We start from the raw sequence: 21,290 nt of genomic DNA, 5'->3' as shown, positions 1-21,290 counted from the left end.
TGGCACGGACACAGCACCCGTACAGGAGTGAGGGCACAGAGAGAGCTTTAGTAATGTGGGAGACATGCACAGGTTTTATCCCAGACATCATCCCACTCCTAATTATGACTGCCGGTGTTCAGGCCAGAGTGTGGCAGTCCCCTCAGAAAAAGAAAAAATGAATGCGTATTTTAGAGGAAAGAGTGACTAAAGCAGTGTTTCCTGCTCCAAGCCATCTCTTTGGCCAAAACCTGGCACTAGTGCCCACTCCTGAGAAGCACAGAAGGCTCATTTGCTGCTCACTGCAAGGCAGGAGAGGAAAGCATCTGTCCCACCCCATCAAATGGATACCACCCCATCAAAGGACCAGAATTTAAACTCCCAATTCCCCACAGGAATCTGAGTACTGAACATGTAAATAGCGGAGTCCATTCTGCACAAGTAGCACAGATTCACTGTGCTTCCCATCTTTAAGCCCAGACTGCTGACAACGAACACACTCCCATGAGACCCATAAACACCAGGACTGCTCCTATGATCATTTGTTCTGTGCCTCACAAAACAACACGCAGGATTGGGATTGTCACCATCACTTCTTTATTCTGGAAAAAACACATAAACCCAATCTAAATAAATATCCATCCCTTTCCTTAAGGTTATAAAAAACACGGTTATACACCTATGCATTAAATTTTTAGAAAAATAAGTCTTTCGAGGCGAAGCTGAGCCAGCTGGTCTCAGGGTCAGGCCCTGGCCGTGCGGAGCTTCCTGCGGAAGTAGTCGGGTGCGGCCTCATGCAGCCACTCGGCGTCCACCACGCACAGGTCGTGCATGTAGCACCTGTTGGTGCGCAGCAGCCCGGTGTACACCACGCAGGCCGGCTTGCCCTGGAACAGCACCGAGGAGGGGTGGATGGCCACCACCTGGTGCGAGTCCACCGTGCCGTAGGAGCCGTCCGGCCGCAGCTCGGCCGCGTTCATGAACAGGCTGTGGGCCAGGCAGCGCCGGACACCGGCCGTGTCGCCGCGGGAGGACTCGAGGGGCATCGACAGCTGGGAGACACGGGAGTGAGAGAGAGCAGCCTCGTGGGGACACAGCCCTGTTTCACTTCAGAAAGCATGGGGGGTTTTCCTGGGTCAGAACGCTGGGGGATCACAGGAATTCAGCGCAAGTGGATGCTAGGCTAAGCCAGACTAAGAGCCGACAAAATGGATTGTCACTGTCACTCTCCTGCTGGAAGTGACTTTAAGGCTGACCAGCTGTAGGAAATCAGGTGACCCCCAACGGGAAGAAATTATGTCTGGCTCCAGATCAGAAGGCTGAAGGATCTGCTTTATTAAAACTATACCATATTACATTAATATACTGTTTAAAGAGATACTATCCTATTCTACATACTTATGACTTACCTAACTAACAAACTTGCAAAACCCATGACTCTCTGCTGAGAGCCTGAGCCACAGCTGGATCCCATTGGTCACTGAACCCAAACAACCTTCACCAGAATCCAACCCAGCAATCACTGCAGGTAAACAATTTCCATACCAAATTCCACATGGGGAAAACAAAAGAGCAGAGATAAAGATTGTTTTCTCTTCTTCTCTCTGTGCTTCTCCTGAGAGACAGAATTGTGTCTCTCTGTCCAGAGAATGTGAATGTCACAGACCAGCATTCACAAATAATACCCCACAGGGTGGCTCCCGTGTCACTACAGACTGCCAGGGGTTCAGTGGCAGCTCCCACGCTGTGCCCAGCAGGAACAGCACTGAGGGGAAGCTGCTGCCACGCTGAATGCCTGACTCCATGGAGAAGCCAGCCAGCACAGGCTGCCAGCACTCTGTGGCACACACAGCACAGTCCCACCTGCACTAGAGCAGGAAAAACCCTTAGGAAAACCTGTCCTTTCCCTGAGAAGTCTTCTTAGAGGTTCTTGTTTCTCCTTGACCCACTAAACCCTGCAACTTTAAGATTTTGGGATGCAACTGCACAGTCAGGAATTTTAGCCAGCTATTTACAGGACACTGAAAACAATCCCCCATTTTCTCACTTTTTGGGACTTGGTGCACAGTAACATCAGTTTGGGGACAAACAGGAAAATACCAACAGGCGAAACAGAGAAATAGAGTATGGAAGCAAGTTACCTTTACACAAATGTCCCTGAGCTGAGCTCTCACTTCTGCCATCAGCTTCATGTTCCTGCCATTGATAAAGTTCTCTCTGCACCATCCCTGCAGCAGAGACACCAGGAGTTAGAAGGGGATATTTCTTCACCCCAGGAGCATGACAGCCTTTGGAAATCACAAAAAGCAGAATCCCCCCTACAATCTTCCTCAAAGAAAACGTGCTGACCCCTTTCCTGGTCATATTTCTACCCCCCTTTACTCTACTATGTCTAGATTCCCTCCCACTCTGCTCAGAAACAGCAGGTGGTGGTTCTTCTCCCACTCAGAGCTGCTCTGCAAGGCCACCAAGAGCTGCAGAACAGCACTTGTTATCCTGCAGGTGGTGAAAACAAATCAGGTAAGAATGACAGGTGCTGCAAGGAATGGGGTGCAGGAGTCCACAGATCCACAAATCAGTGAGGGGTTGATAGAGTAGGATAAATCCAAATCTGCTTTTAAATATGCACAGTGTTTTCACAATGAATCCTGTCCCAGAGCATGTCCAGATATTTATCATAAAATCTCAACACTCTCCCACTCCTTTCTGTTTCCAGCTGGAACCAGGGAAGGAAGAGCCCTGGCTGTGATTACAGAACTGGCCCCACAAAGCTTTGCCAGAGCTTTCTGTAGGAACCTTTGTTACTGAACTTCCTCCAGTTCCACAGTTGTAAAGGATGGGCCCTCTTTTCTCTCTGCTTTGGAGGATACCTGTGGCACCAGCCATGGAAGATGCAGGTGTCACTCTGCTCTCTGCCAAAATCTCCTCACCCCATGAGCTCAGGCAGCACTGGCAGCTCAGATCACCCCACCTTGTGCCCATTGACGTTCTTGTAGGCCCTGTACACGTTGAGCAGGGTCAGGTGATCCCCCTCACTGGAGATGAATTTCTTCCTGGCAGCCTGCACCTCATCCCGCTGGGCAGGGGGGTTGTGCAGGACACTGTCCACTGATAACAGTGACACGATGGTCAGGATCTCCTCTGCACAGTGGAACTTGGGCGACAGGAGGATGGCCTGCACAGACACAACAAAACTCATCTTTGCTTGACCAAATCCACTTCAGCTGGGCAGATCTGTCTGCTCCCTGCCAGCCCAGGAACTCGACCAAACATTGCTTAGGACAATCTCATAAACATCTGGGCCTAAGGACAGCTGCAAATCCTCTGATGGGCTCACCAAGCACCTTTAACAGCACCTGCCAGGCTCCTTCCTGAGACTGACCAGTGCACAACCAGCACAAACACAGTGACTGAAACCAACTACAGCAACAGACATTTCATGGACCTGCTAAACAATCCTGAAAACTGCAAGCAAATTTGTCTTGTTCACCTTCAGAGGTACCAGAGTAAAGAAAGTCTCTTTTAAAAAACTTCCCTGGATTTAACAATAAAATGACAAGCAATCCAGCAAAAGGGCTGTAAATTATGTACATTAATGTACAGCAAATATACCAGTACAGCTGCAAACACCCCAAATTTCACACCTTGTTTAAGGAGTTTGAAAGAGAAACATCAATGGTACAGAAATGAATACATGAGATTAAAAAAGTTATTTGTTCTGCAGTTTTTACCTTGGAGAACTTTGGATCCAGTGGAAAGGCTGCCATTTTCTTTCCCAAGGGGGTCAGGACAAGCTGACCTTCCTTCTGGGTCACAGCTCCCAGCAGGTCCAGCTGATCAATTGCTGCTTGAATAGCATCTGCCAAAACAAGGACACTGAGCTGTGAGGCCTCCTGCCACCCACTGAGGGATGTGAAGATCAGCTGGTTCCATCACTGCCTCCCTCCCCTGGTCAGAGGGACAAGTACTTTCCATTTAGAGAAATCAGGGTCCAAAATGTGGTTTATCCTCCTCTGTCCAGGAGAACAAACACCTTTCCCCATTTACTCTTCCCTTGGCAGTCAGGGCACACCTTCATGTTGTGTTGTTATGACACCTTATGGCCCAAGATTGCTCCCTGCTTTTTCCTCAAGGCAGCCTTTGTAGCCACTTACCAGGAGATGGTTTGGACATGAAGTCAAAGGTGAGCACATTGGGAATTTTCAGTGCCAGGAGCTGAAGCACCACACTGGCCAGGTTACACCTGCACAGGCAGAATAAACTGAGATAGTTCTCTTCTTTTATTCTTTTTTCATAGAAGCTGAGATAGAATCTCAGGTCTGTGCAGCAGCTTGACAGAGATAAGTCTGATGCTGCTAGTGAAGCCTTACTTCCTAAACCAGGAAGAGGCAAGTCCAAAATCTGGAGGACAGTGAGAACTATTGCTTTATGTGTTTGGAGATTCAGTGCCCAACTGTCCACCCTGAGCAATCATTTCCCAGTTTTTCTGTTTAGTCCCCACACTTGCATTTTTCTCACCCCACCAGCCCCTAGATCCAGTTTGCTGCTCAGTTCTTTCCACAGCTCCAGCTGTAAAAGAGGTGTGGCAAAGAGTGTGATGGCTCTGTCCTCACCTCTGTATCTCAGGTGTTGTCATTTCCTCAAACTTCTCAAAGTCCTCCTCTGTGTAGAGCCGGTAGCAGATCCCGCTCTCCTGTCTCCCTGCTCTGCCCGTGCGCTGCCAAGCCTGGGCCTTGGACACCTGCTGCACTGCCAGCACTTCCAGGCCAGTTTCTGGGCATGGAAAAGCATCACCTCAGGCAGTGCCTGAGCAAGGCACAGCCTTGGAAAACACAGAGGATCAGCAGTAAGTATTCCCAGTGTTTGCCATTCAAATCTGGCTCAGAGCTCACTTGGTTCAGCACTGTGAAGCACAGTGAACCATCCCATGCTGTGTCCATGAAGAGAAGATTGGCATTTGACAGATTTTTACCCCCTCATGGCTGATACTCAAAAAAAACCTCACAAAAACATCACCAAACCCCACACCCCAAACCTGGAACATTAATATAAACAGCATGGAGGGTGTCTGAAATCCTCTTTCAGTGGCGCTTATGGCCTCCAATAACTTCTACAAACCCAGACCCAAATCTTGGCTCTGTTCCTCCTCAGAACTCCTCACCAGGGCTGTACTTCTTGGCTTTGACCATGCCTGTGTCCACAACGAATTTTATGCCTGCAATGGTGATGGAGGTTTCTGCGATGTTGGTGGAGAGGATCACTTTGCGACAGCCCTGGGAGGAAACAAAACCAAACCCAGGCCAAGGCCACCTTAGAGCAGCTGCAACACAGAAATTCTGCTGCTTTTGGCCCGTGTGGGCCAAGCCCTGTCCCACATTGTGAGCACAAACTGCTCTTACTGTGTCAGCTCTCAGAAACTAAGGTGATCTTCAGTTTCTAATCAGCTTCTAAAACATTCTTTTGCATTTACAACAAAATACACCACCAGAACAGCTGTTCTCAACATATCTTTCAACAATTTTGGTTTCATTTCTGGCACAACATTTGTGTTCTTATTTATCTGTTGAGTAGATAAAAAAGAGCCTGAGGCAGCATGAATTCCTTTCCTTATGGCCCTGACAAACATTCTCAGGTTTTCAGCTTACTCAGTATTTCCCCCATTAGCTGTTGTAGCTTTTTTGTGATGGACAAAAAAATTCCTATGAAATGGAGGAAATTTAAATTCCCGTGCCTTCTAATCCTTCCTTCTTTTTATGATCCCACGTGGCTGACTGAATGCATCTGTTAAAACTATCACAGTTGCAGTGTATTGTATCTCTGGAACCACTCAGCCTAAAGCCAACAGAGACTATTGATTACTACCAGTACACACTGCTGTAGCCCCTTAAAGTCCACATGTTTCATCCAAGGACTCATTGAAGCAAAACCCCTCCTATCCCCTCACCTCAGGGGTAGGTTTAAAGGCACGGAGTTGTTGGGAGTGGGGCAGAGAAGCATAAAGGGGCAGCACTGTCATCCGTGGGCAGCCCTCGGGGAGATGCTGGGCAACGTCTCGACAGGTTTTGGTCATTGCTTCAATTTCTTCCTGACCAGTCAGGAACACCAGGATGTCCTGGCATGCAGGGGCTTCCTGGAGCCAGAGGAAAAAGCAAGTTAGGAGGGTTTGGATAGAAAAGGAGAACTGAGATTGGTAATGAGATGTGGCTCTGGCAGCAAGCCACTGAAGCAGGCTAAGAAGAAAGAAAAGACACACATGTGGTGCAAGGTATGCATCAGCCAGAATTCCAGTGGATTCACCAGAGACAAAGAGTAAATCACATTTTGAGGGATCGAGTGTTAAAAGGATGGAGGAATTTATGTGTCCTCGAATAACTGTCCAAGTCAGGCAGAGAGAGCCAGCAAGCACCCAGGTACAGAGAACTCAGGTGAGGGGAACGTTCAGGTTCTAGGCATGAGCTGACATTATAGAGCTTTGCTTGGCAGTCTCCCTTCAGCTCCAGCCTGGACATAGAGGTCCCAAATCCCAACAGCAGCAGCAATTTCAAAGCACTAAATGCAGTTTAAAGAAACAGCACAACAATCCAGGTGTTTGGCAGTCAAACACCCCAGCACAAAACACCAACCCCTGGCCCCAGAGGGACACAAACCTGGAGAGACCCTCATACCTGGTGGATTTGGAAGATGGACACCAGTGCTGCCTGCAGGTAGTCACTCTGCTGCTCCTTGGTGTAGAAGATGTCAATGGGATGCTGCCGGCCCTCCAGATAGATGACAGGAGCTCCATTGAAGTACTGGGAGAACAGGTCAACATCCATCGTGGCTGACATGACAATCACCTTCAGGGGGAGCACAGCATGGGTCAGCACTGCAGCTTCCATCCAGTTGGACACCAACAAGTCAGGACCAGCCAAAAGTCAGCTTCTGGATCCTGAGAAGCATGCTGAGAATAGCTCAAGGCTTTGGGACAGAAGAGAGTGATTTCCCCTCATTAAAGCCACCAGCTTTTTACCACAGGCAGAAAATGTTGGTGTGACAGAATGGGCTGGTGTGTGGAACAAGACCACGCAAGGCCCCTGCCAGGCCCCTCCAGCAAAGCCAACGTGCTTTCACACAAATTCCTGACACGTCCATCCATTTCATGTGTAGTGCCTTACTTGGGAATGAGCATGTCCCATCAGCCAGAGCTCCTGCACCTGGAGTGATCTCAGCAACAGAGCCAAAACCTCCCCAGCACTCTGTCTAGTCTAGAGCTCACACCCAAGGGGCTTTGGTGGAAAAAAGGTATGGTGGTGACCAGGTACCTTGTTCAGAGGCGTCATACCAGGCCCACTCATCGTAAGCTAGACACCCTTAACTACTGAGATTTAAAGTGCCTTTTTAGGGACAGAAAAATGGTCAAAGCTGAAATTCCAAACCTTTGGAAGGCCCCAGGAGATGCTGAGAGCACTCAGAGCCCAGCCCCACCCTGCCCTTCACTGCCATCCTGGATGAACACACTTTCAGTGGCCGCAGGCCCCGCTCCTTTCGCTTCTTTTGAGCGGCTTTGACCACTCCGAAGAGCACGTCCGTGTGGATGGTCCTCTCGTGGGCCTCGTCCAGGATGACCACGCTGTACTTGTGCAGCAGAGGGTCCCCGATGGCCTCCCGCAGCAGCATCCCGTCCGTCAGGAACCGGATCCTGGTCTCGGCACACGAGCAGTCATCGAAGCGCACGGTGTAGCCAACCTGGGGGGGGATCACACAGCGAGCACGGGCACAGAGACTGGCATTCCTCACTGCCATCGTGCCACAAGGAAGGGCTACAAAGCCCCTGGTCACTGCATTGGACGGAGCCAACCAGAAGGGCGTGGAAGCTCTGGAAAGCAGAGCAGTTTATCTGCTGTCTGTGAGCAGTTCCTCTTCCAAATGCAGCAAGGCACCCAAATGATACTGCCAACATCTCTAGTTGGCTTCTTCCTAACTAGAAGTTCATGAAAAATGCACCCCAAGTTTAGTTTCTTTTTTCTTCTCTCCTTCCCTTCTCTCCTCTCTCAGCTAGAAATGATTCCAGGCTCTCCAAGGATTTTATGCAGGGGAAGTCTTGCTCCTCTGCCTTTCTCCCCCAGACCCACACTAATTCAGCACTCTGCTCTCCTTGGCAGTGACTTCTGACACAGGGAGCAATGGAAAAGAGCACAATATTTTTTTGTTTTATTCATGAATCAGTATTTTTGCAAATGGAACAACCCAGATCAAGAAGTACAATACCACGGAGACAGACCATGCCCACCCTGTCATGGGACAGGTAAAGAGCCATTTTTCTCCATTCATTGAATTACAGAATCAGAGAATATCCCAAGCTGGGAGGAACTCACAGGGATCATCAGTCCAGCCCCTGGCCCTGCACAGACACCCCAACAACCCCACCCTGTGCACCCCTGGCAGTGCTGTCCAAACTCTCCTGGAGCTCTGGCAGCCTCGGGGCTGTGCCCATTCCCTGGGGAGCCTGGGCAGTGCCAGCACCCTCTGGGGGAAGAACTTTTCCCTGATATCCAACCAAGACCCACCCTGACACAGCTCCAGCTGTTCCCTCAGGTCCTGGTTCTGGCCACAGAGAGCAGAAATTGGAGCTGTCCCTCAGGAGGAAGCTGCAGACCTTGGTGAGGTTTGACCAAATTCTCCACTTCTCCAGCTGAACAGACCAAGTGCTCTCAGCCATTCCTATTATGTGGCCCCCCCGACCCCTCACCATCTTCGTGTTGCTCCTTTGAGCACTCCCTGACAGCTTTTACATCCTTGTTACATTGTGGCACCCAAAACTAATTATGAAATGAAGACTATCAGCCCTGTGGCTTGGTTATTATCCTACCCATTGAAGCCTGACAGGGCCCCATCCCCAGAGCAGCACCAAAGTTAATCTGTAGATAACCTACCAGCCTCCCCAGCTCCGTCCTCTTCTCCTCAGCCACTCGGGCAGCCAGGGTGACAGCTGCCACCCTGCGGGGCTGGGTCACGGCGATGGTGCCGGGGTGGCCAATCCCCACTTCGTACAGGTACTGAGGGAGCTGAGTGGTCTTCCCTGAGCCCGTTTCTCCTAAGGAATATCAAGGGAATAGGGTTTTGCCCCACACTTTTGTAGCATTGTCAAATTTGGGTTTTTATGTTAACTTTTAGCCCTATTTGAGAATGGGGAAGCTGAAGACAGAGAGGGAAAGTCCCATCACAAAGCAGTGGCAGGTCAGAGATGCCACCCAACGCCCTCCTCTTGCTGCTGGGCCACTCCTCTGCAGGGCTCCATCCACCCACACTCTGGTTTAGAAAAGCATTCCAGCCTCTCTGGAGGTGAAGTGCTGAGGTGTCACGCTAACAGGAGTGACATACAAAGCATTTTTCATTTAATTACAGTAAATGCTGAGTCTTTAGACTACCAGGTGGGAAGTTGTATATCTTCAGCTCCTGAAAGTCTAGCAAAAAGCTTTTTCGTTTGCACTCACAGAAAGCATAATAAAATCAGTGAAAATGTAAGTGAGGAGTATTCAGAAGAGCTTTGCCATTTGGCTTTGACTGAACTCCAGGCAGACAGCGAAAGGAGAGGGAAATACTTTTGCCTTCCCCACAAAAACCAAGTCCCCAGCTGCCAAAGCACAGAAGCCATTATATTCCCTGTTCACCACACTTCAGATTTACACCCAAACCGTTTCTGGACAGCTTTTCCCAGCGCAGCCCACTCCGTGGGACACCGGCACTTGTCGCGGCACTCACCGATGAGGACGGCGGTGTCGAGGCGGCGGAGCCGGGCCAGCAGCGGCCCGCGGGCTCCGGAGATGGGCAGGGAGCGGCGCTGCACGTGTGCGGGCGGCGCGGCGCTCTGGGGCTGCGTGCCGGGGGGTGCCGCCTTGAACCGCTTGGCCGGAGGCGCCTCGCTGTCCTGAGCCATCGCCCCTCGCGGTCCCGGCCCGGCCCGGCCCGGTCCGGTCCGGTCCGTCCCGGGGCTCCTCTCCTCACCGGCTCCCTGGCGCGGTGGTGACGCCACCGTGCGACGCTGCGCGGAGCATCCTGGGAGTTGTAGTCCCGCCGCAGCCGCCATTTGCAGCGCTCCCGGCTCCGGGCGCCCCTCGGGGCCAGGGAGCCGCGGAAAAATCGCGGAGCACAAACAGCGGCCAAACACAGGCAAGGAGGGCAGAGAGCCGGCTGCAGGCAGCGTAGCGACATGTTCCCACTCAGGACTTGTCCCAGTAACAAGCTACGGAAGGGTTCTCAAACACTGAACTAAAAAGAACACACAAAAATAAGGTTTTGATCGAATTCCTGCCTCATTATCTATGCTGAAGCAACATTGTCCAAAACACTTTCATTCCTGCTCTCTAGGAGCATTCTAAGTCTGTTCTAGAAACAATCAAAACTGCCCCCAAAACAGACCAAAAACCTGTAAAACCCCTCAAAGCTCCCATAACTTTTTATAACCTTTAACAGACAAAAATGCAGACACATTTTATCAGAAACTAACACACTGCTTGTGGATAAAGCATTTCCCCCGAGATCCCCACACATTTCTCTCCTGGACTATAAATTTTAAAAATTAAAACCTGTAGCCAGATTTTAAAAACAAAATCTGAGACTAAAGGAGATAATCACATCTAATGGGGAAGCCCATCCTCTAAAACACAGAATGAAGACACAGCTTTAACTCACTTTATCTATTATGATACAATCAATAAAACCCCACCCAATACTTTCTATGGCGATTTAAGAATAACTGACCACGATGAGCTGAACTGAGCTCCAAATTCCAATGTGGCTGCTCAGAGGTATTTATAATCAATGCAGCTTTAAGCTAAATGCCACTCAAGTCTCACTGGCCTGTGTTGGACACACCCCACAACAAACTTCATCCACAGAGCACGGATTCCACATCCTGAGCAGACAATGCTGTGTCCCACACTTCTGAGAAAAGCTGCAGTTATCTCTGTCTCTTCAAGACTTGCTTATTCCAGCCCCTGCTTCCCCACCTGCTGCCTCAAGACTACAGGATGATACAGAGGATTAACCAAAAAGGATCCACAAGACATTTTATTCAACTCATCATCATTTTTGAGTCCTGACTCCAGATAAGTTTCCTTCTTTAGTGCTGCAGGTCATCCAGTAACAACAGAGGGCACATGGGGGTGGATTTTGCAGGCACACCTATTTAACCACCAGTCTGAAAACTGGGCACCTGAACACAGAGTCCTTGGGGGGAAAAAAAAAACCCACCAAAATGTAGCCTCAGCCTGCAGAACATTCCAAAAATCCAACTGGTAGAGTGAGAAGCTGCATGTTGTGTTCCCTGCAGTTCAAAGATGACTGGAGACAGCAGCACGTTAGATTAAAAAACCTTTTGCCATTGAAATAGTGACTTAGCCTTTCAATCATCTTGCAGTTGTTTTATCCAAGAATAAAAAAAAAATAGTTAAAACCCAAAAAGTTGGGTTTGTCCCCTGTAAAGTTTCCCATAGAGCTTTCACGTATCAAATAACTTGAAAAAAAATGCTTTAGAAATCACTTTAAAGAAGTACTTGTGTGGCTGTGTTAACTAAAGTTAACAGGAAACGGTTTCCAGTTTTAAATTTTTGGCTCCACTGGATTTAGATGATGTCCAGCACAATGAACTCCCTGACTGGGAAGGGTGCTGGGAGTGCCTCGGGTGAGGCTGCCATTTCATAAAGTGCTTGTGTTCCAAACCATAGAGCTGTCAGAGCCCTCTGTGCTGGGGCAGGAGAGTCCACGTGGGGCTGGAGTCTCTCCCGGGGTGGCTGGGACAGGCACAGGCCCTGATTATCCCCCGAGGCGCTGCCCCTCTCCCCAGGCAAAGCCCCCCGGCCGCTCCTCTGGCAAGGGGTTGTAATTGGGGTCATCCTCCGGCGTGTCAAATAGTGCTTTCCTGCAAAACACAAAGGATGGGTGTCCTTGAAACACAGCTTTCACAGCTCACTGCTGCACAGTGGCCTCCCTCAAGAACAGCTCGCCCAGGCAGTGGGATTTATGCTCTCCACTTTGGAGCCACCAGGAAGGAGATCCCAAATCAAGACTGATGAGGTTCATCCTTTGATATTTATGTATAAATATTCTATGCCAGACATCTTCAGGACAGTTTTATGAAAACCATCAGAGGTGTTCTGGGAGAGGACCACAGGGGATTAGAGCATCCACACAAGAGGGAAGCGAGTGGGGGCACCACTACTCAATACTATAAACACTGAAGTTTTCTTTTCCAAAATTGTGACATAAGGATAACTTACAGATGAAAAAAACCCATTAAATATCTTATTTGTAGTACCTCAGCACTGTTCACACTCAGCAGAGGACACAGCTTTGGTGCCACCAAAAAAAGCTGCCAGCAAAGCCTGACAAGTGTTATCAGAGAAACCAAAGGTAAAATCCTTTAGCTCTTCTCCCAGTTAAGTTGGTTCCCACTTAAACAAATTCCAGCTCTTTGTTTGGCAACACGAGTTCAATAAAAAGCAAGGACACCCCCCAGTTCTGTCTCTGCCCAATTCACCAGAAGCTGATGTGACTGAATTGCACACAGTTTTCCAAACAAGCACTTTTTCCATTTCTCTTCCAAAGACATCGATACTCACAGGACAGACGGGGTTCTCAGGAGCCTCCCACCACCAGGCTGATTGGGAAAGACATCCTCTAAGAAAAAATATATATGCCCAACAGCAATGCCTGGTGTAGAAAGAAAAGCCAAAAGGTGATTTTTCACTAGTTCTCCTTTACAACTCTCAAATGCTTTACACTAGAGTTTTCAGAAAAAAAACATACATTGGTTCTTTCACAGAAAATATGATGACACAGAAATACAAAACCTAAGGAAGAAAGCTAACAGCAAGTAATAAGCTTAACTTACACTACAAGATGTTAATACTGGGGAAAGGTCTTGTCATTATTAAAAATACTGATGTTTTGGCTCTATTAGAGTTGATAAAATAGTAATATAAGCTATTTTATTTCAGTAGACTGATGCTGTTTCAGTCAGATGATGCATCAGGGCTGATTCCAAGCAATAAAAAGCCAAAACATCAAAAGCTCTTTCCATCCTTATCACAGCACAAAACATGCTACAATGGCTAGAAATCAGAAAAGCCTAAAAACATAAACATAAAATAATAAATCTATCAGAAGAACTAACACCAAGCATTAGGGCATTTAGCCCTTGGATTTGTCCCCATTTTCTGCTTCATGTAAAACATGAGGAGGAACAGATCCTCGTGATTGCTGCCATTGCTCACCTAGGAGATCCACAATGATGGAGTTCCCCAAAAGCAGAGAAAAGCCCATCAAGACCCAGGGCAGAAACGGGGCTTGGAAGATGAGGAGACCGAAGAAGTTCATGCGGACGTAGGGATTCCTGCGGCTCCAGACGTACACCAGCATGATGGTGAACGCCTGCCCCAGGAACACCAGGTTCACAAACAGCCCAAAGAGCTGCCATGGCTCGTTAAGGAAACGCTTGTGAGGTCAGGAATGTCACAGCTTAATTTGTAATCCTGTGTTTTCCACACAGCTGGTAGATCCGCTTTCCCTGGTGCGAGTACATCAAACTACTGTCCATCAAATCCAACGGCTGCAGCGGGATTTGGGGTACCTGCAGCATGAATCATCTCATTAAAGCAGAATTCAATTCTTCACAGACAACCTGAGCATGATCCCACACATGAACAGTCCCCTGATAACCCCATTTCCATGATCAAGCAGACAAAAGACCTGAAAAACCAGCAACAATCCCAAAATATTCAAAACCACCCAAAGAAACATTGGTACTCCTCGTGCAAGAAACTATATTAAGGTAACAGTAAAAACATGGTTTCAGCTCTCCTTCACACATCTGTAGCTTTACTAAAGGAGCTTGGAATTAAAACAGAAAGGATACAGTCATTAAAAGTCCTCCAAAAAGGAACATAAATACAAAATCTGCCGTCCGACCCCGGAAAGAACCTTCCTCGAGCATGCGGCAGTAGCGGTATCTGAGGCCACAGGTCAGGAAAACTCCATTGCAAGTGAGTTCAGAGACAGATCCAAGCAGAAAATGATTCAACTCTACATCACCCTGAAAGTGTTTTATCCATTTACTGCATCACTTGGCTCTTTCTGGACACTTCAGCAGAGAGGGTGACCCGGGAGACAAAAAAGTTACCTGGAATTTTCTCCTGCACCAAGTCAGCACCAGCCTGAAGGATCAGGCTTGTACAAATTCTTAACACCAAAAAAGTAACTGGCAAAACTCTTGACCTTCTTGAAGCCTATTCATGATGCCAGTGAAGCTGGCATTGCTGAATTCCCAGGAATTCAACCTTTCCTGTGTGCAACATTCCTGCACTCTGGAGCTCTGCTTGCCAAGGGAACCAACACAACTTGGTGAAGGATACAAAAAGATCATGTTAAATAAAAAATTAAAGCCAACTGGTCCAAAGAACAAGTAGTTTGTGATTAACCTCCATATCTGGAAATAAGACAAATACAAGGACTTTAAACATGACAGCTTATTTTTATTGTCTAAATAGGTAAGCAAGTAACAACAAAACCGAAATCTCCTTTACAGAAAATGAAACTAAAACCTATTTTAAGGCATAGTGGTCTGCACTCTGGCTACAGTAGCTTTTAAAAAGTGTATTTCTAATACAAAAAGTACACTGTTTTGAGAAGACAAACACTTAAAAAACTCTACAGCACATTTTAAAACCTCCCGTGCTTCAGAACACACTTACTTGAAAGTGCTTAAATATTAACTCAGGGTTGAAATACAGCTGGAAGGGCGTGATAAGTTCTAATTGCTGAAAAAGAAGAGAACATTTTGAAAGGATCAATACAAGAAACAACAACAAAAAAAAAAAAAAAAAAAGGAAGAAATAAAAAATGCACACCCAAAACAGTAACCCATTCCCGTGTGCCAAAAAGAGCCCAGCAAGCCCTCGATCAGCACTGTGAGTTTTCTGGCAAGTGGGAGCCTCAATACAACAACCCTCTGGCGCTGCTGTTATTTATTCGTGCTTTGCACCTTCCCCGGAATCCCCTCGCTCAGGGGGTCCTCGGGGCTCCTCACCCGGCTCTGAGCGGGGGCGGTGCCTGCGGGCTCCCCTTCCACGGCGACCCCGCGCCCACCCCGCTCCCAGTTCCCGTCACGGCCTCCCTCCCGCGGCCGCGCACTGACCACGGCGGCGGTGGTGAGGACGCAGGCGGTGGTGTAGGCCCGGGTCACGGGCGGCACCTGCAGGTACTCCTGCCGGAACGTCTGGTACGCCATCTTGGCGGCCCGGCCCCACCCCCCGCCTCCGCCCTGCCCGACGCTCCGCGCTCCCATTGGCTGAGCCGCAGCGCCCTCCCTCCGCTCTGCGCTCTCATTGGCCGACTGCCCAGCTCGCGGCCGCCTCTCCGCACTCCCATTGGTCGTTTTGCAGTGCCCGCCCACCACCCTTCGCTGCCATTGGCCGAGAGGCCAGCTCGCGGCCGCGCTCTCTCCGCGCTTGGCCCGCCCACCGAGGGGCGGAGCGCTCGGTGATTGGGCGGGAGAGTGCCCTGGCGGGCGCTGATTGGCTGCCGCCAGGGCTGCCCTGAGGCGGCGCTCGAGCGAGGCGCGAAAGCTGCGGCGGCCCCGCCGGGTCTCGGAACCGTCCTCGGGCAGCGGCCCCGGGCCCCGCGCTCGGCCCGCGAACGCGAGCGGCATGAGCGGCCCCGCTGCCTCGGGGAACGCCGGGGAGCCCTGTGAGACGGGCCCTCCCCTCGCGGCCCGGCCGCCCCAGTCCCCCACCGCCATGTCGGTGGATCCCATGGCCTACGAGACGCAATTCTTCGGGTTCACGCCGCAGACGTGCATGCTGCGCATCTACATCGCCTTCCAGGACTACCTCTTCGAAACGATGCTGGTGGTGGAGGGCGTGATGCTGAAGAAGCTGGACGATATTCCCGGCTGCAAAATCAGCTCTTCCCAGATCCGGAAATGCACCGAGAAATTCCTGCTCTTCATGAAGGAGCACTTCGATAAACTGTTCGCTAAAATGGAAGAAGTGCTGCTGCAGCTGGTGCTGAACATCCCTAAGCACGTGCTGCTGCCAGAGGACAGGGTGCAGGAGCAGTATCCCTGCAGCAAGGAGGAATTCCAGGCGCTGCAGGATGAGCTGCAGCAGCTGCGGCAGCAGTACAGGGCAGAGGTGGCCTTGGAGCAGGCGCTGCTAGTAGAGCTGGAGGAGCAGAAGATTGTCAAGGCCGAGCTGGAGAAGACTTTGCAGTGCTTTGATGAGCTGGATAATATCTGCAGGGAGCACGGGGCCGGCAACTTCAAGGAAAGCTTTGCCTTCCTGACACAGAGCTGTAAGAAATTGCAGGATGTGCTGAAAGACGTTGAGGAGAAGAGCAAAAAAGTGAAGCAGCATGATCAGTTGATGTAATGGAAATTCGGAGAAGGTAACAGTTGCCATATAGACAGCTTGCTTAAAATTACAGGGGCTTATCTTCCCCTTAGTCTGCTTATCCCGCCAGGATTTGGTCTAAAAACTGTTGAACTGTGCCTGTTTGCACCTCCCTAAGGCCGGAAGGGGAGAAGGCCTGTAAATTCTAACTCGGATTGTTAACTTCGGAAGTTTTGGGTTGCATAACCGGGGTTTGAAAACACTGAATGTTACCTTTGAACACAATGTAGCACTTTCCCGTTTGAAGGGTCATAAAAACACAGCCTCGTTAAGACTTCTAGGAATGTGTAGGTGGTTTCCAGCCTGAGGTCAGTGAGGCCGCGGGGACTTTGCCGGTGGCCGAGGAGCTGCCTTGGCCATGGCTATGGTGCCTTTCACTGTGTTTGGGAAGCCAGCGAGGAGGAAATGCAGGGAGAAGGATGCTATCAACACTGATGCTATCAACAAGGTTCTGATGAGATCTGTTGGCATCAAACCAAATTTCAGCCCAGTTTCTGGAGTGTCAGGGTTCCTCACTGCTCCACCTGTGCTTGTGTTTCTGTCAGCCCAGAGCAGAAGCCACTGGAGGAAATTAGTAATTCCATCAGTTTGTCCTACTTCACCTTATGTTGCTTTATATATATTTGTTTGGGGTTTTTTTGTTGCCCAGTGTCCCTTTTCTACTAAACAAAGTTTCTTTTGTTAACATTTAATCAGATTTTCCTGTGAAAATGTTATGAATATTGATAAGCTCTTGTGTCTTAATTAAACTTATTCTCTCTGTACTTAATTCAAAATCCCTGACAGTCCGTGCATCTTTCTACAGCAGTTTTTTAATCTCCTGTTTAGTCCTATCATTAAATATCAATATTAATTTCTACTTTACTAGCATAGAGGTTTAAAAGTCATTAACTCTGTGAATCATTTAGAGGTGACTGCAATAAAAATGCGTATTGAAAACATAAAACACAGTTTGGAATTCTTTCTTCCCTGAGTTGAGAAGAGCAAGATGTGAAAAGTGTTACTTGGCAGCAGAGGGCAGCAGCAGCCCGGCCCAGGGATCTGCTCCACAGCAGGTTGGTCTGTTTTTCCAACTCAGTGTAACTTTCCTGGACATGCAGAATTATCGTGTTTCCTCAGGTGAATCAGCTGTTTTATCCTCAGTAAATAGGAGATGCTTTTCCTGGGTGTTCTGTGCCTGGAGTGACCACACACGGATTGGCAGAAAGCTGGACCCTGTTGGGTTTGTACACCCTAATGCTGTATTTTCCTTCAAAAATGTATTATTCCCATTTTCACAGGTTTTTCCTCTCCCAGCCAGAGACAATTTCACTGCCAGGCCAGGGTTCCCCCCAGCACACCCTTCCCAGCTGGAGTGTTGGGTGAGGGGGATGCTGGGCACGATGGTTGTACTGGGCTGTGCCTGGCCCACTCCCTGACCCCTTGATGTCCTGCTGTGTCACCAACCAGGGAAATGTGTCCACAACTGAATCTGGGATTGACCATCCCACCCCCCTGGTGTGGATTTAACCCATGCTGGCCTTGGGCCCTCCTGTGATTGTCCCTTCCCACCTGCTCTCAGAAATGCCATCCTCCCACAGCACTGCAGTCACCATAATAAAATATTTTACAATAAATTATATCCTGATGCTCCTTGGGCAGGGAGCTGTGGCAGCTCACAGAATCATGGAATTCTTTGGGCTGGAAAAGCCCTCTGAGCATCAAGTCCAGCAGTTCCCCCAGCACTGCCATGGCCAGCACTCACCATGTCCTCGAGTGCCACATCCACAGCAGCTGGATCCAGTGGCAGTGGTGAGCATTCCCAACTCCAAATTGTGTCCATGTGTTTGTGGGTTCTCTGGAGGTTCAGAGCCTCGTGAGCACGTTGACATACCCTGGCTCCATCCCCAGTGGCCTCTCCACCTGTCCTTGTCCCACTCTCCCCAGGCTCCCATCACTCTTGGAGGGTGATCCAGAGTGTCCATGGCCATGGTCCCATTGGTGACAAGGCAGGCACAGACAGGGTAGCATCAGGCTAATGCAGGAGCAGGACCTGGAACTGGCTTGGAAAGGAGGGGGAGAACTTCCAGATGGATTATTTTAATGCTCATTTTCTCCCAGTACTTGCATGGAGCTGGAATACTCAGAGCCCCAGGCTGGGAGTGAGGTACTTCATAATACCAAATGTAAAAACTGTAACCAGCTGTTGGTAAAACATTTCCAAGAGCCTTTTTCAGGAGAAAGAGCCTTGATGTCAAGCACTTGGTGCAATGAACACCCCAGCAGCAGAGCTGATGTCTGAGGGGAGCAAAGCCACTGGTTTTCCTGCCAGGATAATGCCCTCATAGTCTGGGACACACAGGAGGAACCCTGAGGATCCATGGGGCTGAGGATGTCCTGGCAGCTGGATGCTCCATCAGATAGAGAATGGCTTCAAGTCCCTCTACAGTTCCTGGGACAATCAGACTTCCAACAAAACTCACCCCTGGGAATAAAAGCATATTCTGGCTGTGAGGAGGAGTAGTGCAGCCGGATTTGCAGGCCCTGTGCACGGAGAGGGGTCAGGTAAAGCAGGGAAGGCACTGGCTCTGTGTCCCAGGGATTCTGGTTTGCCCTGCAAACCCCCAGGGCTTCAGTTCCCTGTATAAGGAGAAAACAGAAAATTTAAACCTAAGATATTTTTGGCAGCATTCACAGGCAGTTGGATCGGTGTAGCTCTCCTTGACTTAGACGCTGAATAATGGTGTAATTAGCAGCCGTTAATGAACCCACACCATGGTGTAATTAGCAGCCGTTAATGAACCCACACCTGGCAAAATGCCGGGGGGAGGAGGGGGTTACCATATGCCTCCTTATTAAAAGAATTAATTACAGGCAGGAGATGCTGGTGGCAGCCACAAGCTTTAATCACTTCACCTCAAGCTGGTGGTGGGTCAGTTCCTGCCTTTGCTGTCTTGTGGTGGCTCAGGGCTCCCATCCCTGTCCACATCCCACAGCAAGGCTGAAGGGACCAACAGGGCAGGGAAAAAGATACCTTTTCATTCTAAAAATGAAAAAATACCCTGTTGTGGCAAAAAAATTTCTTCCACGGGGACTTTTGCTGGCGCAAACTGAGCATGAGCAACCCCCATCCTTAAAACAACCCTGTGGAAACTTCAAATAAAAAATAATAGAGATGGGCAGAGAGAGAGCCAGGCACTGTGAGTTATTCCAGCTGGTGAGTGCAGCGGCTCTTCCCTAATGTGTTTGCACATCACACACCATAACACGGGATGGGAGTGAACATTCCGAGTGCTCACTGGGATTTCCAGAGAGCTGCCCCAGTGCTGCCTCCTCTGCACCCCAGCCCTGGCAATAAAATAAACGGGGCATGGAAAATGGGCATTCAGCTCCCATTAGTGGCTAAACATTGATTTACTCAAGCAAAGAAACTCAGTCAGGGCTTGGCTGCTGGTGACTCCTGGCCGTGTTTGTGGGACATCCCTGGAAACTGTTAGAAAAGAACATGGTAAATGACTTTTTCCTACTCAAGGAGAAGAAAATGGAAAACCTGAAAATGTCTGGCAACAAAAGAATCACTTTCACATATGAGATTCTTTTTTTCCCCCTAATTAAACCACGGGGGAGAGGGAATATGATTTATAAAGGTTCTGCTGGAGGGAGGCCTTGGAGACAGCTGTGCTTGGTGTGGAACAGCACGGACAACAATAAAGGGTGAAGTTTATGATTCTCCTTTGCTGGGGACTGGAAAAACTATGTCACTCACACAGCTCTGCATGGCTTTGGCTATTTCCCTGGCTGTTCATCCTGCTCTGTATCCATCTCACCCCTACTGCAGTTGGCTTTGGGTTGGAAAGGACCTTAAAGATCATCTATTCCCTGCCATGAGCGGAGACACCTTTTGCTAGATTAGGTTGGGACAAAATCATTGTAGGAATTTAATTTCAGCTTGAAGAGGAATAAAAAAAAATGAACAAACCAAGCAAAACAACTAGAAAAATAACATTGAGGCAAGATGGAGCCTTTGGAGGTCAATCCACTGGATGGATCCTGCCAGGTGGTGATGCCCCAAAACTGAACACTTTGAACCCAATGGTCACAGCTATGACCCCTCTGCTTGGTGTTTTTGTAACTCTGATTAATTTTGTCCCCTGCCCACAGCCCCTTCCTGGGCAGCCATGCCTCCCAGTGCTGGGCTAATGGGGATTCCATTACCCCTGATTTCCCTATAGAAAGGAAATTCTCCTGCTGCTTTGTCTGCTTATCCTTCCTAGGCTGTTATTACTCCCATTTACACAATTCAGAATATTATTCCCTCCTGTCACCTTAATTTCTAATAATTAGTATTTGGTGTAACACTACAGCAGACACCAGCTCTTAATGAATATTATAATAAGCACTAAATTATAATTTACTCCTCTAGAAATCCATTTTGATACATAGCCCACTTACAAGAAAATTAGGGGGAGCAGCTTTCAAGCCATTTACCTGGCTGGATCCAACCCCAAATTGAGTCCCCAGCAAGATCCTAAATGACCGTGAGCTCCAGAGGCATGTAGTGGCCTGGGACATGTCACTGACCATGTCAGGGCTGGATGTGCTGTGGTGGCAGTGACATGACCTCACCAGGACACTGCATTCCCAGGGAACCAGCAATTATTGGCTTTCAGTATTTTATTTACTCCCTGACAAAGAGCTGGGGTATTTACTCCCTGACAAAATGCTGGGGTATGAATCCATCTGGAGTGGGCAATAGCAGGAAGAGTGCTTGTGCAGTAAGGAACCCTTGATGTCCCTGTTTCCAACCTCAGGCTCTGCCGGTCCCTCTGATGGAGCTATTTTCCTTCCTTTTGTGGTGGTGGTTGCCAGGAATTTATTTATCCATCAATTAACAGGTAGGTTTGG

At 49.0% G+C, this 21,290-nt stretch overlaps 3 protein-coding genes across 6 annotated transcripts; 1 reads left to right on the top strand and 2 right to left on the bottom strand.

The window, feature by feature from the left end:
- Nucleotides 1–553: 553 nt before the first annotated feature.
- Nucleotides 554–10,959, bottom strand: DHX33 (DEAH-box helicase 33). 4 transcript variants are annotated; one of them, XM_053995430.1, is made up of 13 exons: nt 10,720–10,959; nt 9,721–10,227; nt 8,892–9,052; nt 7,477–7,704; nt 6,645–6,815; nt 5,924–6,109; nt 5,141–5,252; nt 4,593–4,752; nt 4,134–4,222; nt 3,711–3,838; nt 2,951–3,154; nt 2,121–2,207; nt 554–1,031 (listed from the first exon to the last, which is right to left on the bottom strand). In XM_053995430.1, the coding sequence occupies exons 2-13, from the start codon at nt 10,043–10,045 to the stop codon at nt 723–725; spliced, it is 2,160 nt and encodes a 719-aa protein (XP_053851405.1). In that variant the 5' UTR covers nt 10,046–10,227; nt 10,720–10,959; the 3' UTR covers nt 554–722. The 4 variants fall into 4 exon arrangements, with proteins under 4 accessions (XP_053851405.1, XP_053851406.1, XP_053851407.1 ...); XM_053995431.1 differs by lacking the exon at nt 554–1,031 and adding an exon at nt 1,041–1,310 and having other exon boundaries at nt 9,721–10,959; XM_053995432.1 differs by lacking the exon at nt 554–1,031 and adding an exon at nt 1,041–1,307 and having other exon boundaries at nt 9,721–10,959.
- A 42-nt stretch (nt 10,960–11,001) lies between these two features.
- DERL2 (derlin 2) lies at nt 11,002–15,261 on the bottom strand. The gene is made up of 7 exons (XM_053995435.1): nt 15,152–15,261; nt 14,709–14,774; nt 14,370–14,443; nt 13,874–13,967; nt 13,233–13,428; nt 12,579–12,669; nt 11,002–11,878 (listed from the first exon to the last, which is right to left on the bottom strand). The coding sequence occupies exons 1-7, from the start codon at nt 15,242–15,244 to the stop codon at nt 11,773–11,775; spliced, it is 720 nt and encodes a 239-aa protein (XP_053851410.1). The 5' UTR covers nt 15,245–15,261; the 3' UTR covers nt 11,002–11,772.
- A 296-nt stretch (nt 15,262–15,557) lies between these two features.
- Nucleotides 15,558–17,352, top strand: MIS12 (MIS12 kinetochore complex component). Its single transcript, XM_053995574.1, has one exon. The coding sequence runs from the start codon at nt 15,663–15,665 to the stop codon at nt 16,383–16,385; it is 723 nt and encodes a 240-aa protein (XP_053851549.1). The 5' UTR covers nt 15,558–15,662; the 3' UTR covers nt 16,386–17,352.
- Nucleotides 17,353–21,290: the final 3,938 nt, after the last annotated feature.

This window comes from Vidua macroura, chromosome 20, assembly GCF_024509145.1.
Source record: "Vidua macroura isolate BioBank_ID:100142 chromosome 20, ASM2450914v1, whole genome shotgun sequence".
NCBI lineage: Eukaryota > Metazoa > Chordata > Aves > Passeriformes > Viduidae > Vidua > Vidua macroura.
The sequence above is the reverse complement of the archived record's forward strand: the minus strand, read 5'-3'. Positions and strand labels throughout refer to the sequence as shown.

Excerpts from the sequence above, each read along its gene's own strand:
- DHX33 (XM_053995430.1), bottom strand. The coding sequence starts at position 10,045 with ATGGCGGCTGCGGCGGGACTACAACTCCCAGGATGCTCCGCGCAGCGT. Across the intron at positions 9,053-9,720 it reads CGACACCGCCGTCCTCATCG|GAGAAACGGGCTCAGGGAAG; the intron begins GTGAGTGCCGCG and ends GATATTCCTTAG. Across the intron at positions 2,208-2,950 it reads AGAACGTCAATGGGCACAAG|GGATGGTGCAGAGAGAACTT; the intron begins GTGGGGTGATCT and ends TCTCTGCTGCAG.
- DERL2 (XM_053995435.1), bottom strand. The coding sequence starts at position 15,244 with ATGGCGTACCAGACGTTCCGGCAGGAGTACCTGCAGGTGCCGCCCGTG. Across the intron at positions 14,775-15,151 it reads TCCTCACCACCGCCGCCGTG|CAATTAGAACTTATCACGCC; the intron begins GTCAGTGCGCGG and ends CTTCTTTTTCAG. Across the intron at positions 13,429-13,873 it reads TTGGAGGACTTTTAATGACT|CTCTTTGGGCTGTTTGTGAA; the intron begins GTATCCTTTCTG and ends GAGCCATGGCAG.
- MIS12 (XM_053995574.1), top strand. The coding sequence starts at position 15,663 with ATGAGCGGCCCCGCTGCCTCGGGGAACGCCGGGGAGCCCTGTGAGACG.